This window comes from Mugil cephalus, chromosome 20 (assembly GCF_022458985.1).
Source record: "Mugil cephalus isolate CIBA_MC_2020 chromosome 20, CIBA_Mcephalus_1.1, whole genome shotgun sequence".
NCBI lineage: Eukaryota > Metazoa > Chordata > Actinopteri > Mugiliformes > Mugilidae > Mugil > Mugil cephalus.
Window position 1 is genome coordinate 13,666,272 of NC_061789.1, and position 19,540 is coordinate 13,685,811.

Below are 19,540 nucleotides of genomic sequence, written 5' to 3' on the forward strand. Positions count from 1 at the left end.
GTGAAGCAAGCCATCATTAGCTGAGAAATCAAAACAAACCCATCAGAGAGATGGCAAAAACATTAGGTGTGGCCAAATCAACTGTCTGGAACATTCTTAAAAAGAAAGAACGCACTGGTGAACTCAGTAACACCAAAAGACCCAGAAGAACAAGGAAAACAACTGTGGTGGATGACAGAAAAATTCTTTCCCTGGTGAAAAAAAAAACATTCACAACATTTGGCCAGATCAAGAACATTCTCCAGGAAGTAGGTGTATGTGTGTCAAAGTCAACAATCAAGAGAAGACTTCACCAGAGTGAATACAGAGGGTTCACTACGAGATGTAAACCATTGGTGAGCCTCAAAAACAGGAAGGCCAGATTAGAGTTTGCCAAAAAACATCTAAAAAAGCCTTCACAGTTCTGGAACAACATCCTATGGACAGATGAGACAAAGATCAACTTGTACCAGAGTGATGGGAAGAGAAGAGTTTTGAGAAAGAAAGGAACTGCTCGTGATCCAAAGCCACCTCATCAGTGAAGCATGGTGGTGGTAGTGTCATGGCGTGGGCATGTATGGCTGCCAATGGAACTGGTTTCATTGAATTTATTGATGATGTGACTGCTGACAAAAGCAGCAGGATGAATTCTGAAGTGTTTCGGTCAATATTATCTGCTCATATTCAGCCAAATGCTTCAGAACTCATTGGACGGTGCTTCACAGTGTAGATGGACAATGACCCAAAGCGTACTGTGAAAGCAACCAAAGAGTTTTTTTAAGGCAAAGAAGTGTAATGTTATGCAATGACCTAAAAGTCAATCACCTGACCTGAATCCAATTGAGCATGCATTTCACTTGCTGAAGACAAAACTGAAGCGAAAATGCCCCAAGAACAAGCAGGAACTAAAGACATTTGCAGTAGAGGCCTGGGAGAGCATCACCAGGGATGAAACCCAGCGTCTGGTGATGTCTATTCGTTCCGGACGTTGGGCTGTAATTGACGGGAAAGGATTTACAACAAAGTATTAAAAAGTGAAAGTTTGATTTATGATATTTTTGGTCCCTTAAAAAGTGGGAGGCACATATACAAACTGTTGTAATTCCTACACTGTTCACCTGATTTGAATGTAAATACCCTCAAATTAAAACTAAAAGTCTGCATTTAAACAACACCTTGTTTGTTTGACTTTCAACCACTGACAAATACAAAGCGTTGTGTTCTCTACATCGAAACATTAATGTAACCCACAGTGCAGCCAGACATCCTCCTCTACCCCAGAGACGAAGTGATAAAAGACAGAGAGAATACTCTGATCTGCTTCATCAACCACTTCTTCCCTCCCTTCATCAATATAACGAGGACCAAGAATGGTGAAGAAGCAACAGTAGAAGATCCCTTCAAGAAGCGCTTGCCTAATTTTGATGGAAAATTTCACGTCTTGTCCACCCTGATATTTGTCCCTAAAGACAGAGACATCTACAGCTGCACTGCGCAACACGAAGCCGCGGAAGATCCTCGGACAGTGTATTTTTGTTGACCTGTTTCTTTTTTTTTTTCTTCTCCTACTTCCCACAGAGGTAGCTGCAAACAATGACCCAACGAACGCAACGTGGGTCTGACAGTCTATTTTGTATTTGCCTCCATTTTTGGTCTTCTTGGAGTTGCCACAGGGGTTTTCTTTTACATTAAAGGGAAACAACTGTCTTCAACTGTAGAGGGGCTGCAATTTACTGTGCTTACCTTTTACTTGATGTTATAGTTTCAGGTATACTATTACGTAAGGTGAGGGATTTTACACTTTGAGGATTTATTTTCTTTTCTTATAATGAAATGAAATGAAAATGAAATTTAATGGTTAAAGATTTTTTAGAAAAATATATATATTTTGTCTGATATGAATGTTCAAGCTCTGTAAACTTTACCAGGTGTTGTTCGGCAATAAATGCATCTCACTATTAGTGTTCATACCATGCTGTAAGAAATATAAACCAGCACTCTTTGTATATTCCTTTAAGCGCAATAAAAAACAATCTCTGGACATACATTGTGTAAAAGAATTTGCATTAAGTGTAACTATTCTTAGACAGACGTTACTGATCAATGAAGGACATTACTTGGTCACAGTAGCTTAGCACATAAAAGAAACATTCCTAAAAACCACAAGTAAAAAGGATAAAAGCACTGCCAGCAAACACGTTCACAGGGAAATATATTAGACCGAAACAAAGAAACATATTCTTTCTTGTATTGGTGTTCTTATTAAAAATAATTGTCCTTTCCCCTAGCTCCAAACATCTTAGCTGCCATGCTTTTTTCAGCCGTTGCTTCTGGCACCATGTCCACTTCTTTGTTAAACCACTGTCAGTTAGCAGTCATGACTTGCCTTGTGGCCAACTGATTCCGACTTTGGAAGAGGGAGAAAGATATGACAAATTTAAAAAAAAAAAAAATGACCAAAGAGAGAAAGTCTGCATGAATTGCAGTTGGAATGGAGTTGTTCACTTGTTTCAAGTTGAGTCTATATGCACATGCAAAATGAAACGCGATTAATATAGATTAAAAATGAATGATATTTAATCATAATTAATTTCAAATGAATCCACAGCAACCCTGTGTTGACTAATATAAATTAAAATATTCTTTGTATTATACATATACATTTATGCATTATTTTATAGGAATGCTAAGTTATTTAAGTAGATGGTATAAATATGTTGAAGACTTTCAACTATAGGTATTTATTTTTGAGAAAGTGGAGGCTTTACTTGCAAGTGGGTGTGACAGGGGTGAGTATTTATTTCCTGTTTTCCCCCTGTAGACTACTCAATGACAGAGAAACGTTGCTTTTTGAACTTCAATCCATTCAAAATATGAACATTCATAATTTCCTATTTTCTTGTTCTTCTCTCTACTGCCAGTCTGGCTGAGTGACTTCAATTTTATTTTTGAATGAATTAGTAAATTATATGTCATGTACACATATATATCAATATGCTGTATGTTATACTAGATGAGATATTTTTTCTTTCTTTTCTGATTCAGTGCATTCAGAAGGGGATTTTTAGCAAAGTTTAGCATGCTGTGTTTACAAAGGTACTAACTTGGAAGACACGGAGTGCAATGTTGTGAAACGCCTCAACAACGAACTGCTGGTGCACTACAATAGCACAACAGGAAAATGGACAGGGTACACACCCTATGCAGTGGAGGTGGCACACATTTTGAATATAAATCCCATTTATGCAGCATGGAGAGCATTTTAAAAAAAAGGTGTTGTGCACAAACAACACAGAAAACATCAAACAAATAAGTAAGTAATTATTTTCATGTTTCTAAAAAATGACGTGTTTGCACGTGTCAGCTACAGTTTGGAATAGCAACGTGTTATTTTACCCATAATGTACAATGTCACAGGTCTATCAGCCTACTTCTTAGGAAGATAATTATCTCCAGTGCATACGTCTATAACAAAAGAAAATCTTGAAAGATTAGAACTTTAATTTTCTTCAGGCAGTCTGACAGCTGCAGCCACCGTCAAGGTGAATTCGGTGAAGTGCCGCGCCATGCTTGTGTGCAGCGCCTATGACTTTTACCCAAAACAAATCCAAATGACGTGGTTGCTGAGCGGGAAGGAAGTGACTTCAGTCGTTACTTCTTCTGAAGTGATTCCTGGAACACACGCCATTTTTGCTGGTGTTTGATTTTTTCTCACTGAGCACTGGATTGAAAAAGTCTAGAGAACAATTCACACCGTGTCAAGGTGATGTTTGGACACAATTATTTTGTGTAGCATCATTTCTTACCACAAAAGACTAGTTACTGCAGTGAATGTATTTTTTCTTTCTAACTAAGTAGGAAGAATTATAGTTCCTGTGGATGACTTCACTGAAACTGGAGCAACTTAGGTTTTGGTTAAATTTGGTTTTAGTGTATGGCATTAGATGCAACAGCCCATTCGTGGGCCATCTTTTGTTTATGAGGAAATGAAAAATTATGCAAGAAACTCCCATTTAAAATACAGCTGGAGTCACATTTGCTGATTTCTTAATGTCTTTTAACTGTATGAATGATTTTATAAAATAAATCATTTGTTGAAATCTGATTGTAAAAGAATTCGTATTCAATGAAATTCAAATATCTCAACTGCACTCATCCTGCGGTCCACCATTTTAACTAAAGCAGACATTTACACTGCACAGATTCATATGTTATTGAGACTGAGACTAGGAGTAGAAGTGCTGGTAGCAGGCTTAAAGCGCTGGGTATACCCAGAAGAATTAACTGTAATTCTTTACCACTGTATGCCTTGTATACTCAGCCAGAGGCTTGAACGTCCATGAGAGACCAACTGTTGGCTACAGAAAGATGGGCAACAAGTCGTTGTCATCCGCTTATCTGGGTCCAGGTGGCGGCAGCTTCAGCAGGGAGGTCCAGACAGCCCTCTCCCCGGCCACTTCAACCAGTTCCTCCAGAGGAACCCCCAGGCACAAGCCAGACGGGAGATATAATCTCTCCATGGTGTCCTGGGCCACCGCCAGGGCCTCCTTCCAGTGGGACATGCCCAGAACACATCTAACGGGAGGCGTCTGGGAGGCATCCTGAATGTCCGAGCTCCTTACGCTGTCTCTAAGGCTGAGCCCGGCCACCCTGTGGGTGAAACTCATTTCAGACACTTGCATCCGGGATCTTGTTCTTTCGGTCATTACCTAAAGTTCATGACCATAGGTGAGGGTTGGAATGTAAATCAGCTCGGCTTAGCTCTCTCTTCACCACGACAGACCTAAGCACCCACATCTCTGCAGACGCCGCTCTGATCCATCTGTCGATCTTACCCTCACTTGTGAACAAGATCACGAGATGCTTGAACTCCTCCACTTGAGGCAGGACCTCCTCCCTTACCCGGAGTGCGCACTCCACCATTTTCCGACTGAGGACCATGGCCTCAGACTTGGAGGTGATGATCTTCATCCTGGCCACTTCACATTCGGGTGCGAACTGCCCCAGTAAGAGTTGGAGGCCATAGTTCGATGAAGCTAAGAGGACAACATCGTCCACAAAAAGCAGAGATGAGATCCTCGATCACCAAACTCGACACCCAGCATGAACCAGATACATGGGCTCGCCTTCCTGTGGGCCCACCACCCACAGAGGGTGAAGGAAGGGTCTGGTGAAATGTGGATCCAACAGCAGACCAAGGTGGGGGCTTTTTTTAAAAGTGGACAGGTTTTAATCCAGTCTGTGCTTTTCCTGGTACAAGGCTGTTGTCTTGGGAAATAACAAAGTTGGGTGTTTTAATCCCTTTTTGTTTTTTTAGGTATAGCTGTTTGAACAGACACCAAAAAACACAAAAGTACAATGAGGAACTACAAGTGGTTTTGGGAGAGGCATGGTTGCCAAACCAGAAAAGTCTGACGGTTGCCATGTCTTTCATGGTACACTTACTCAGCTCATCCCTCATCCCCGCTTCCTCCTAGAAAAAAAAAAAAAAAGAAAGAAAATATCTACAAATATACATCCCAACTTCACCACAGATGTTTTCACACAGCCACTCCTCCACTGTATAGGGACTGGGGTATGTGTGAAGACGTTGACATGACAAAACCACTTCCGGTCATTTCTTTTGTCTTTCATTCTTTGTAATTCCTCTGTCTTTTTTGTTTTTGGTCACATTTTCCTATCTCCCTCTACCACAACAGGGCTGTGAGTAGTACACTGAGGTCCCTCTATGCATAATAAATGAGATGGGTTTTCCCCAAGCAATCAAAAATTCAAGTTTTACAAAAACACTTCAGAGTGGAACAGGGGACAAAAAGCTTATGTAACAGACAGGGAGATGTGTTTATCAAACAGTAGATGCAGCAAGTAAAGGACCAGTTTCCTCCTTGAATTTAGGTGGAAGGACTGAATAGACGTTGCGCATTAAAAGAAAAAGAAAAAAGTCAAAAATCTGTGAAGCATATCACTCATTGGTGTGCACCTGTGTGCTTCTTTGTTCTCTTTGTGCTCTTGAATAAAGCGTCAGAGGGACTCATTTTAAATTGGCTGGATGGCAACAAAAAACAAAATCTATTTGCATTTACTCTTGTACCTTTGCTTTTTTGTGACCTGGCTCACATTCCCTACGCTCAACGACGCTTCAGTCACTTGAACGCCACAGCATTTCCAAAATGTTTGTTTGTACATGCGAAGGAGGAAATGCATTTATTTCAAGCATTTGACAGTAAACCAAAGAAATTGTTTGGCAGCATTCATTCATTTGAGTTTTGACTCTCTCTGTTGTTTCTAGACTCTGTGATTTGGGACCATGTCTTCTTCTCACATTTCACGAAAATCCTTTCTAATTCCTTGGCAATAGTTGAATGCTTTCTGCACTTCAGGATTTGAGTAAACAAACAAAAAGAGAAGCATGGCAAGGTGTCAGCTGTTGAACAAATATTAAAAAGAAGTGTGAAGCAAAGCGTGACTGTGAAGTTTAAAAATGAGAAGACTAGAAGAAATCATTGTCCCATCATGCGGACAGTTGTTTGCTGGTGTTGTGCTGCCAGCGAGTGTCAGTGGCCTTAGCTTTTAGCTTTTGAATGATAAACACAGACTACTGCCAACTGGAGTAGGAGGAGGTATCACCTTCGCAGAACTTATGTGTCAGCTGGGCAGTGCCAATAGTTTTTGTGATGCTTTTACATGCAATATTGGTTGTCCTTCTCTGTCAGCCTCTGGTGACGATTATGTTTGTCTTAGGAGACTTCAGCTATGCTAGCAGCTCTGTGAGGCTGTTGGGTTTTAAGGGGTTGAGTAAGGCCTTGAGTCTGTGTATAACACTGGGAAAAACGGGAAGAATGTTACTTCCTGCCACCTCACCGTATAAGGAGTGGTCCACTGCTTTGCTGGAACTTGCTCACGAGATTAGGGTACATCGCACTGTGATATTTCACACGTTGGAAATCAGCTAAAGCCGGTTTTGGCTACACATGGAAATCAATGAATACATGAAAGGCAGCATTACTCCCTTCGTCCACGGGCAGAGCCTAGGTAGAACAAGATGACTATGTATGCTTAGATGGGGGCTTCTATTTTTCTAACCTTAATGTGGATAGGCTGGAGTGTCAGTGCTGAATCAATACTTCTCTGTGTGCCAAATAAATACCCTAAACATGATATATTGTCGTGTGATTTGTGCATAGATGGACTATTCTTTCCAAAAGGTATAAAGATCTTGGGCTGAAGGAGCCTTCGCCAAGGCTATACTTGAGCTTCAGTAAATGCTACAACCCCTGACGTGCTCACAATTACAAAATATTGTTATATTGAAGAAAAGGGAATTTTAGTTTGGGGCACAGTTGGTTGGTTGCAGCCCACTGAACGATTAGCAGTTCCCTATGGAAACTGAAAAAGTGCACATCTACAAAACAATGGGGAAATACTATCTGGCGTGTTTTTTGCCAGCCACAAAGGATGGTGTTTGCATAATAAATTGCACCATTTTGTCTTTGACCTTGAGTTGAGTTAGTTACTGTCTGTGAAGGGAACTCTTTTTTCACAAACTGTGTATTGATTTTACATGTCAGTATGTAGCAGAGGAACACGGCTACAAACACAGTGGTACGCCAAAATCTGAGGTACAACAGTACATGTAAGAGGTGCAACATAAAATGAAGGAAAAACATGTGGTTCACCCTGTTTAGAGGTACCAGCCCTTCTAGTATCAGAACGGTATGTCGGTGCTAACTAGCACTCCATCTTGAAGTATAGTACTGTAGCTGTAACTTTCATTATTTTGAAGGTATTTGGTCACAAACCATAAAAAGTACTTAACAAAAGTGAAAACTCTGGGCATCTTAAAGTCATTATATTAGTTTTTCCTACACATTTGATTATTAAATCATCTCAACATATTGTCAAAGGTATTAGGGTTCAAAGGAAGGAGCTGGGTTCAAGACTGATTGACCTAATGATCCTGTCAAATGTGAATCATTGAGATGAGGCAAAGAAAAAGAGAGGGTAGGAATTTGGAAAGACTAAAGATGGAAATAGTCACTAATGTGAAGTAGATTAATGTTGGCAGAAAGAAAGGGTAGACGGAAGAAGTGATGTACATCAAGGAGATTGCAGTGGGGAGAGCAGGACACATCTGTCCTCTGCCAAGTCCTCTTATGTAATGTCTCAACAGTTGGTTCCTGAGCATCTTTCTACAGCAACGCTTTCCTCTTCTTCTCCTTTTTCCCCCCCGTTCATCATTTCTTTATTTAATTTCCTTAACACCTCCAACCGGTTCTCACCCATCCCTCTGTTCTTGTTCTTTTTCATCCCGCCTCTTGCGTGCATATAAATACATCACTCCAGTCGGCCACTCCATGTGCTCGCAGGCGGGTAGCGAAGGGGAAGCGTAGCGCAGTGATCCGTTGTGAGTGATCTTCATGTTATGTAACCTCTGGTTTAGCGACCTCGGACGCTGCAGAGATGCAAGATGAGAAGATGGGTGGAAAGAAACCAAGCAAGGAAAACGGGGAGAGAGAAAGACAAGCCCACCTGCAGTGATCAGTATTAATAAGTCACACCCCACCACACGTCTTGGCAAAGGTTATGTAACAGTCTCTTCTGCTCTTGGCAAGTGGCTCCAAGGAGGCCAGTCTTCAGATGTGGTCTAAGATCCACCTCAGTTCATTTATAGTAGTTGTTGTGTAATATATTTTATTCGTTGTCACTGTTAAGTTCACCATGTGGTACTTCTTTTTAAGGACCACAGATGAAATTCCCCTGCAGTGAAATGAGATGTAGGAGGAAATCTTAATTGGAAACAGGTTATACAAAATCATTTAATATAATATTATAATGCTGTTGCCCAGTGTACTGTGTTTGTCAGGGAATTTACCTTAAATGTTACCTTAGCTTTTACTCTAAAGAAGCATAAATTCTAAATATGTTTCTATCAGTGTTCCCTCAAAAAAAAAGAACTTGCTTTTTTCACACTTTAAAATGAAACAACTTACTTCGGGTACAAACTTAGAACAAAGTGATTTTCCAAACAAAGGTCAGAAATTGAAAAATGTACCTTAAGATTCTTAACTTTGATAAAATATGCTCAACAAATTAGCCACGGTACAGGCTGTAAGATAAGATAAGATAAGATAAGATAAGATAAGATAAGATAAGATAAGATAGTGATAGTGATAGTGAAGATAAGCCTTTATTCATCCCATAATGGAGAAATTCTTGATATTCTGATATTGACTTCTCTTTTAAATGTTACAGAAGAGTTGCTGTATAATGAAATCATGGAGCTGCTCTTTGACTCTGCCAAAAAATATATAATATATAAAGCTCATTAGTGTGATTCGAGGTATTGTAGCTGATTCGCATGCAGAGAATGTGCTCGAAACCACCTGCAGTTCCTTAAAGTAAGGATTTGACACTTTAGACTATCTTGCTCCCTAAGTCCCTGTTTCTCTTCTTGACGCGCCAGATTGAGTGAGCCGATGAAATTAGGAAAGGCAATTCCCGTATAGTGTGGCACAGAATTCATTAACGTTAAGCTGCTTTTAACACATTGCTTCCCCGAGGCCAGCTGCCCTCCTTGGCATCCTCCTACGCTATCGCCTCTGTGGCAAGTGAATCTGTCAAACCTTTAAGGTAACACTCTCCTTCCCCTTTTGCTGAGTCAGTCACATGCGCTCGCTCTCAGCAGCATGCCCCGATTTCTGCTGAAACAGCAGTGTGCCTCAGCTCGGGTCTTAAAGTACTTGTAAAGTAAAATGAGCAAACCCCGCCCGAGCATAGGAGTTGTCTTAGACTGTGAGCTTTTGTGAGCCCTTTCTTTCCTCTTTCTTTTCTTACTTGTGACACTTTGTCACAAGTTAAGCTGAACGGCTAGTCACAGTGATCCCTCTCACCAGTCTCTCTCTTTAGCACGTTTAATCGGCAGAAATATCACAGACGGTGCTTGTGCTAGAGCCAGCAGGACACCGATAGCCCCACACTGGACAATGGCCAGCTGCCCACTTGGCGTGGATCCACTACCCCAACATCAAAGAACTACTGGCAATAAAGGGCTTCTGCAGCAGGGAGGATAGGCAGAGGAAAACACGGCTGAGAGCCGGCTTCTACCGAAACATGCTGGTCGACAGTTTATTTACTCTACTTTGAATGTTCAGATTAGATGAAAAATGAGGGGAGCCTTCCGTGTAGATATCGTTTGCTTACTTTTGTCACTTCCATATCTCTTCTCGTGCACTGGTTTGCTAAGCCAAGCAGCCAGTCAGATTGATCTCCCTCATGTCACTCATTCTGCTGCCAATTCAGCACGTTGATTTGGCTGGAAAGATGTTGACGGGGGTCCTGTTAGTGGTAATAGTACAACACACACACACGAGCTAAGGACACAGACCCTCACTAATGGCCCAACACCTGCAATAGTCAGAGGGTCTTATACCTTGATTGAAAAAATGGACAGAGATCAGTCTCTTATGAGAGTAGACCAAACCTTTGCTCTGTTTTTGAGCTGCTCGCAGCCCTGGAGCTTCTACAATGACACAGTCAGGCAGGCCGTCCAGTGACAAAATCAGAATGTTACATCAACCTCATCATGTAAATTAGCGGGCCGATGCGGCATTCCTGTTCACATCGAAGCCGAGCTGAGCTGATAAAATCCTGGGTCGATTGAGGTGACCCTTTCAAATCAGACCAAAAAAAAACGGGACGCAGGTTTTTCCGATGTGAAAGGGGATTTAGTTTACACTGAATAATTAAATGGAAAAATGGTCACTGTCACTGAAATCAATGCAATGCAGAACACACACTGATCCGACATAACATTATGACCATCTTCCTTATATTGTCTAGGTTTCCCTAGTGCCTCCAAAACAGATGTGACTCTTCAGAGAATGAACATGGGCCTTCTGAGGGTGTCCTGTCTCTGGTGTCTGGTAACAGGATGTTGTTAGTGGGGGGCCTTTGGGTCCTATGGGTTTTAGGGGAGGGGTCTCTGTGGATTATCCCACAGATACATGACCAGTTTGGGGTCTAGTGAATTTGGAGGCCAGGTCTTGTGGTGTTTTTCATGTTTCTTTTTGTTTTTGTTTTAGTTGTTCCTAAACCGTTTTTGTGTGTGTCTGCATCCTGCGGGATATGGCTGCTGCCATCAAAGAGTGTCATTACTACCGCGGAGCCAGGTATAAAAATGTCCCAGCAGAGTCCTCCTTGACAAATCTGTCTGTGAATTCATATTACTGAAATGTCCTCATTTCAAAATATGAATACTAACACTAACATTTCATATAGTTTTATTCTGAACAAAGCGTTTTCACATGCTCAACCATTTCCCTCACTGTGAGCAGCAATGTCCACCACTATGTCTCGACCCCAAGGATTTACACGATTCACACAATTTTCCGTGGGACTGTCTCTTCCCACTTGAACCAGCACTACCTCGGAGCGAAATGTTATTTACGACGTTGCGCGCTGAGCCTGTGCCGCTCCACCAGCAGGCCTGCTGATGGCATTTTTAATGGAGTTCTATGATCTGACGTACGATATTTGGCAGTCCCCTGTTTATCATGATTCAAGTCGCTTTCGTGAGATGAAGAAGCAAATAGAGTTCGCTCCCTCGCGCAGCCTGAAGGCACAAAGCGGTGTGTGTTTCATCTGCTGGGAGATTGTGAGACACTTCTGTTAAAATGAATTCATAGGCGTGTGTGCTGTCAAGCTTCAGATTAAGCCATAAAATGTACTTATCCAGTACAAATTTAGTAATGATTAATGGTGGTTAAAACCCCAACATGCAGCGCTACCAACACGAATAAACAGGCGCAATGCGAATTTGGAAATAATTAATTTGTGTTAAACTTGTGTGCAGTGCTGCTGTTGTAATACACAATGCTGAATGTGTTGATGGCCCACGTTTGGAATATATTTGTTACTTGCATACGTTCTGATAAATAACAATCACCCTTTGCCAGCATACATAGCTCTCCATTTAGATTTCTTTGGTTTTGGCCTGTGTTTTTGTGCATCTGCTATGAGAGCCTGGGTGTTTGTATCTGATGTTGAAACCATGTGGACCGATGAGATAAGACAATATGAATGGACCGCATTTGGTAAAGATTAATTCAAAGCCGCATGTGTTGAAAACTGTACGCTGTAAATCATTATAATTCCTGAGGATTTTAAGCGTTTCACATGGAGATGACAAACAAACTGATTCAATGACTGGGATTAAAGTGTGACGCTTTATCAATCGACTGAGTGCGCTTAGATGAAGGATAATTTGCAGACCGGGCACGCTCCCCTCTCTTTCCCCCTCCGCCGTTGACTCACATGCAGCCGAGGATGGACATCAAAACGCAGACGCTACTTATCTCAACAGGAGCTCAGTCATTTATCCAAGAATGCTGAGCGCTCGGAGCAGTAATTACTCCGCCTGGTTGAATTTTAATTACATCTTAGCATTGTGCCTGGCACTTTCACGTGCGTGCAAGTGTGTGCGCTTTCTGTCAGGATTTCTATCTCGCACTCACAGCAACGCACTCTTTGGCTGCGCCGCAATGACCACCACCTGCTTCTGTGTTAGAATAGAGGGCCAAGAAGAACAGAAAGAGACACAGTTTTATCTCTGTAAGGCTTAGTCTGTCCTTCTTGAAATGGTCCTTTACGCTGAACATTTGCATAATAAACCACAGGGACAGAGTCGTGCGTATTGGTAGAAGAAACCGGCATGTTCCTTGAACGCACTGCATCAACCAGTATGTGGATACCAGGACGTTGGAGACAGGATTGTGTTGCAGCAAAACCAGCAGCAGTTGTATTTCCACAGGTGTTGAGCGGCCAAAGCTAAAAAGTGATTTCGGTTTAATTCTCGTGGGTTAGTGCACCCTGCTGGTCTCACTTTCGCCTCCCATCTCTGCCACTAAGTGTCTCTGTGTAATGAAACAGCAGCACTCACAATATTGGTCCCTTTCAGGTTGAGCAAAGTTTGCAGGCGAGTCAAAAGCAGGAGTTTAAAACGCTGTGTTAATGTGAAGTGACGATAAAGAGGAATTAGTCAGAAGGGCATAGAAAAAAAAACGTGGCAAATTGTTGAAATGGCACGTTGAAGAGAAAATGCAACAGCACCTCGTTTTTTTCCTTTGATCCTTGCCTGTTGCCATTTGCGAGAGAAAGATTATTCATGCCTACTCCATCCTGAGTAAGAGCCACTTCTCCCTTCTAGTTATTAGAATGAGATTTCCAAAGACAACAATGAGAGTGGCCCCTCATTCATCAAGGTGGCCAGCGGCCGGGGCCTAAACACAATTGCGGGTAGGAAGAACAACAGCTGGCTTGTTTGCACAATATGTTTGAACCTTGAATTAATAGAGGAGACAGACATAAGATGGTGCTTAATGTTAATACACTGTTGCTAGCCATCAGAGGTCCCCTCGAGTGGGCGCTCAGCTTTGATGCTTTTCATCCAGCGGGGAGATTCATTTGCGCTCTTTAGCCATCTCTTTGCCTCTGGATCTGTGCAACAACGTGCCTCTTCTTTCTTAAACCTCCTGCTGTTGTAATGTCAAATCGTGACAAAAATACGCAAATTTTACGCAAATACGTCAACGAGTTCGCGATTCTCACGTTTGAGGAGCGGGAACGAGCTCGTCAGATTTTTAAAAATTGTTTTTTAGTTACTGGTTGACAGATGAGTTGCGAGGAAGTATTTGTGCCTGTATGTCACTAAACACCAGTTCCTCCTCTGTCTCACCAAGCCCGCGGCTGTGTCACTGCGGCGGAAAAATTGTGCAGGACTCCAGCTGTTCAGTCACAAACACACCGCTGTCGACATTCCAGCTGGGAATTCTCTGTCGCAGCTCATTGCCCTCCTCTCATGGAGAGCAGATGGAAAAAAAAAAACGCCGTTAGGATTGTTGGACGTTACACTCTGTGCTTGTTGACTGGGATACGATAGACTTTTTATTTCCACTATGCTATCATATTCCTCTTCAGTCCACTGCTTGCTTTTCGTGGCAGGATGTGGAGTCACAAGTCAACATCCCAGGCGGTCCTTGTCCGTTTTTCCATTAGCTTAACACAGCTATCCTTGGGTTGGTGCACTGTGTGCATGTGTGTGTCCTATATGACCCGTTGGCATTCCGGCGGAGGGGCGGTAGTCACCACCAGAGCCCTATCGGTTTCCCCGGATCGTAAAGCAGTCGGAAACCTCCGTCCCGCAGCATTCTCGCTCCGACGCCTGTCGTTTTCCAAATGCATGGAAAATAGTTGCCGCGTGACGATCCGCCCAACCTGTCGGAGCGGCCAAAAATGCCACTGCCGCTGGGCCAAGTGGGTCAGTCAGCGATGAGTGAAGGACTCCGGGTGCTGACTGATGTGTGTCACAAGGGGCCGTGGGAGGGAGTCACCTGACTGATGTCTGTTTCTGTTCCGTTGCTATTGTTGTGCTGCTCGACGCAGACCTGATGTGAGGCTTTTGTCACTATGCCACAGACGGTTCCTAATCCTGGAGCTTTCTTCACTATGGAGACTGCCCACAGGTGTCAGCACCACGCAGGAAGAGTAATCCTGGTATTTTCCCTTCCACATTTATTTTTATAGTTGCTATCAGATTATGTTGTTAAGCAGGAGCAATTCTAGGGTCAGAGCTTTAGGGCCGCTTTAATGTCAAACTAGTGTGTCGTAAAGCTATCAGTTGGATTAATTAGGGTTAGGGTTGGGGTTTTTATCATCTGATCATGGATAAAAAAACAAAGAAAAGTTTTTCAACCTATGTTGTTGAGTCACGTGCAGGTCTTCAACCAAGAATCTACTCTTTCCATTGAAAGTGGCCTCTCCTGCCTTGTATATATAGAGCACACATACAATATAGCATGTGTCTGGTTGACCGCCTCATTTGTCTAAATAATTCAATAAAATGTCGAGCGTATATCAAACTGCTTACTCTTGTCTCCTGTCTGTTTTTCAGTATCGGATCGGCCAGCTGTATATGATCAGTAAACACAGTCATGAACAGAGTGAACGTGGGGAAGGCGTGGAGGTGGTGCAGAACGAGCCGTACGAAGACCCGGAACACGGATCAGGCCAGTTCACAGAGAAACGAATCTACCTCAACAAGTGAGTGTCTTGGTCCTACCATTTATTTATGATACAGCTGAGAGTTATATTATCAGCAAATTTCCATGAGGTTAATTTCAAATGTTAGGGCATCAAGACCTTGCCATAATTTGAAGTTTTTAAGACTGACGTCAAAGTGTTGAAAGCTTGCTTACAATAAATGAAATAAACTCAACATGATAGATAGAAATGAAATGTATGGAAGCCCTAAGTGGCCATGCATTCACACAGTATTTTTTTCTGTTTTCCTGTGATAATGAATTCATTTCCTCTGTTTTATCGAAATAACAAGTTATTTATCTCGTTTTCTCAGGAAAACAAAGTTTTCTTTTCTCAAGACCTCGATAGATTTAATTTGAGAGAGCTCCGTCATGCTGACTGATGGATGCCCTTAACACTGTAATGTAGTAAAATAATAGACCTGTAATAGGCCTACTGTAAGGTGAGCCATTTGATTTGTGCTTTAATGTTTGCTAGATTAAGTTTAACTTTCAGGAGATCATGGGAAAATGGAGGAAATAATGTGTATGAATGCATGGCCGCTTAGGGTTTCCGTAGTAATGTATTCACTCGTGTCATGAACTTTGTCTGTGGTTTCTCCGCCAGGGCGTGTGAATAAAAATTAATGACTCCCGTATCCTGGAAGCCCGCCCCAAACTTCTCCATCCCACAAACTTTTTATTGATGAAATCATTCTGTTGGGAACTTATTATGCCGCGACATAGATCTTCTGGGCCAATCAAATTGTTTACGTGGTGATGGAAAGAAGAGAACAGTGGTCCAGTCATACTCGGTGGAGTTGAATCTTAATTTTACCAATCTTACACTGATTGGTTGTTGGACTAACCAATTGCGAAACCCTTTAATCAGGTACCGTGGTTCGACCACACATGCTCGCATGCCAAACTGGGCTGTCCTGATTAATAACAAACATGTTAGTTAGGATTATAAGTCTGCATGATTAAGACAGTGTTGCTACAGAGTCTCTGTTTTCTTTACATTAGCTTCACTTGAGATCACTTTGGGTGGTGCATTCAATGCTCAGTCATCTTGCACCATAATCTAAGTATCCGATGGTGAGTGCTGTCGTGTGTACACAGAACAGCTAAATGAAGCTACTTCTAGGTGTCTATCTTAGAAATTGGATGCTACATTAAGATATTTTAAGTATGGCTTAAGTGCTCAATTCCTGCTGAAGACTTTACAATCTTCTAATATTTCATGTGACACAAGTAATCCCTAACTTTTAGACACAAGTCACCATTTATTAATCTGCTGCTGATAAAGCTGTCAGAGAGAGCTTTGACAAAGAGAAGACAACGTGTCATCTCTTCGCTGCATAGCTGCCACTCATTCCTCCAGCAATCCTTGCTGTAAACATATGGGAAGCCCTTGGACAGATGTCTAATGCTCACATGTTCACATCAACATCTGGTAGCGTGTAAACCAAAATAAAGAGCTGAGTAAAAATATGAGGCTGGATAATCAAATGTCAGATATGAAGAGATTTTTGGATGTCCATTTCATTGTTGTTGTGCTTCAGGAATTTATTCATTTGGTTCCCCCCTTTCATCTCCCTTCAAGCCTTCTTCCCAGCTCAGTGCTGGCCCTGTGCTTTGTTAAACTTGATAAGCGTGAAATTGAGTATTTGATTTTCTGTTATGTAAATTACAATTGAATTAGCTAGAATGTGCAGTCTCTGTAGTGTGGTTCCTTTTCATCCACTGAAAAGATTTTTTTGTGCAGTAAGAAAAAAAAAGGAAATCATGAATTTGTCAGAATATCATGGACTTTTTATTGATTGCACTAATGTTATTTTTCAAAGCAGGGCTATTCACCACACCAATTCCCCTTACTGAAGATATGAAAATGAAAAATGAGAGAATGAAGAATGATCATCTGCAGGCTTTAGTCATAAAGTCTTCAAATCTTTCATTGGCTCTCTGGCCAGTATTTTTTTTTAATCATAGCTGTTTCTGCATCAATCAGTAGCTTACTGCTAACTCACTTAGCTCATGGCCAGTCATATACTGTAGGCTGGTCAACAAAGGTCAATAAATCCATGCCTGACACTTTGCGGGAACACAAATCCATCAATACAGCCAACTTCTATCAAAGTAATGTAATTTGAAGCTATTGATTTCCATAGAGATCAGAGCACAGGGTCAGACGCAGAGCACTTCAGCTGGTATGAACTATGCGCATTGCATTCGCCAACACTGTCAACTGAACCACCTTGGGGCGTGAATAACAGTTCAAATCTGCAGAGCAGGACCAATATAGTGACTCCACGTCTCAGATTCATTATTATTACATGTTTGTTTAGAAGGGACAAGTGGAAAAGGATGCTGACAGCAGTGCATGATGTAATGTAGGTGTGTGCACAGTCAAAGCTATTGATATTGTGGTTGTGGTGTTGCTGGATTATCAACACTGTTAGACAATAAATTAAGGAGAAACTTCAGCATGGGTCTGCTAATATGATGAAAATGCAAATATATCTGGATGATGTTTGTCAAAACTAAAATGTAATATTAACATTGCATAAAGCTAACCACAGATAGGGGATTGGAAACACCTCCGTAAACTAGGGAGTCAAAGTCCTGTGTTTTGTTCACCCTACATCCACCCCAGTGTCTCTGTGTGCTTCTAGTGTCCTACAAAAATAATCCACACAGAGATTACATTTATCACCAGCATAGCATAATATGGGTACTACATAAATCTAATTTCACTGAGCTAGTTAGCCTCTTACTTTTACTACATTCATCCTACACGTAATAGTTTCATAGTATTTTTTTTTCCATGTCCAATTTTTCGTGAAATCAGACAATAAGGTGCACAATTAGCACAGTCAAATTATGAACCAGATGATGGGGTCACTCAAAAGAAGAAAGACTACGAGGCAGAGAGGAAAAGGAAGCCAGATGGAGAAAGAGAGGGGTGAGGTGAAGTTTTGTGGTCAGAAGTGACAAGTAAGTAGGCTCATGGGAAATGTGAAGTGTCACTGACAGACCCAGAGGAGAGGAAGAGACAGTGTTATATGTGTGTGTGTGTGTGTGTGTGTGTGCGTGTGTGTGCGTGTGTGTGTGTGGGCAGAGAAAGATGAGGTCAGTGTAAGTGATGGATAATTTGAGCAGTCTCTGTCGGACGCCGAGCCCGTCTCCACCCACAAACCACCTGTTACCATGTTATAGCTGCAGTGTGTATGAGTGTTATTGTAAATAAGTCAGTGTGATGACATGCAGTGTCTGGACACTCCCCTGGCTGTTTGACAGGCCATTGGCAATGGACCAGAGGGAACAGGCTGTCCCATGTCCCGGTAGCCTATGCAGATACTGGGTGGCTCCAGCCAAATCTGTCAGGCAGGATAATGGTGGCCATGTTGGACCATGTTGCATTGTGTTGGCTAAGGTGGTTAAATGCACGGTGTGCCCATTATACATTGTCATGAGCATTGAGGAACTGGTTCCTGTTGCTCAACAGGTGGTTTTCGCTGGTTTTCGACTCAGGTCGACTGACCCGGCAATCAACTCGGGATGTTATTAGCTCAGCTTTGCTCGGCTTCGATGTGAACAGGAATGACGTTGATGTACATGCCTATCCCATTCAGATTTTGTCACTGGACAGCCTGTCAGACTATGTCATTGTAGAAGCTCCAGGGCCGTGAGCAGCTCAACAAACGGAGCAAAGTTTTGGTAGTGTGAGATGGAGGAAAAAATAGACACATAGCTCTCACAGCGGGAGGTCAGACCTGAGACTGCTGGCGTGAGAGTGCACCAAAGGCGAGTCGAAAATCTTGTGTCAGCCCGGGATTTTCAATGTGAAAGGGACAATGTGGTTATATATATATATATATGCATATGCATAAAAAACACCTTTCTTTCTCCTATTGGTGGGATGGTGCCTGGATGCCTCAGTTGAGAACCTGCCCATTCCACTGGGACATCTTTTAGACAAAGGACCAGAAGAGAGTAGGGTGATAATGCCGGGGTGTGAGGCGGGCTGTGTCAAATGAATCAATGGCTGGCTTAACAGATAATTATCCCGTAAGTGCAATCTGGTACAACTTAATGATGACTTTGTGTCCAATTACAATGCTACTAGCAATGCTTGATTGGCTAATGTTTAGGCATCAGGAAACTGGATGTTTCTGATGGAAGACAACTGTACACTCCCCTTCCCCTTTTCTCTCGGCATCAGTTGCCAGTGAGAACTTCCGATGTGAAAAGCGCCAGTAAAATCAATTCTGTTCACCTACGAATTCACATATTTCTCACATCTGTGGCTGTGATTTTCCTCACAGTCTACCACAGCCTTTCTTCAGTATTCGTTTGCACTTTGATTGGACGCTCAGTAGGCTCCTTGTATACTGCGGCTGCAGTAATAGCTGCTCCTCTGTATGCTCCTCTCTATATCTATCACGATGCATGCTCTGGAAGGACTCTCCTGCAGGGTTCAGGGG

At 42.2% G+C, this 19,540-nt stretch overlaps 1 protein-coding gene across 1 annotated transcript in view; it reads left to right on the top strand.

Annotated features, from left to right (window-relative positions):
- pitpnc1a (phosphatidylinositol transfer protein cytoplasmic 1a) overlaps window positions 1-19,540 on the top strand; it is a 40,757-nt gene that overhangs the window by 12,484 nt on the left and 8,733 nt on the right. The window contains exon 2 of the mRNA XM_047571802.1: window positions 14,927-15,075. Coding sequence (XP_047427758.1) covers window positions 14,927-15,075 — 149 coding nt within the window. The remainder of the gene's footprint in view (window positions 1-14,926; window positions 15,076-19,540) is intronic.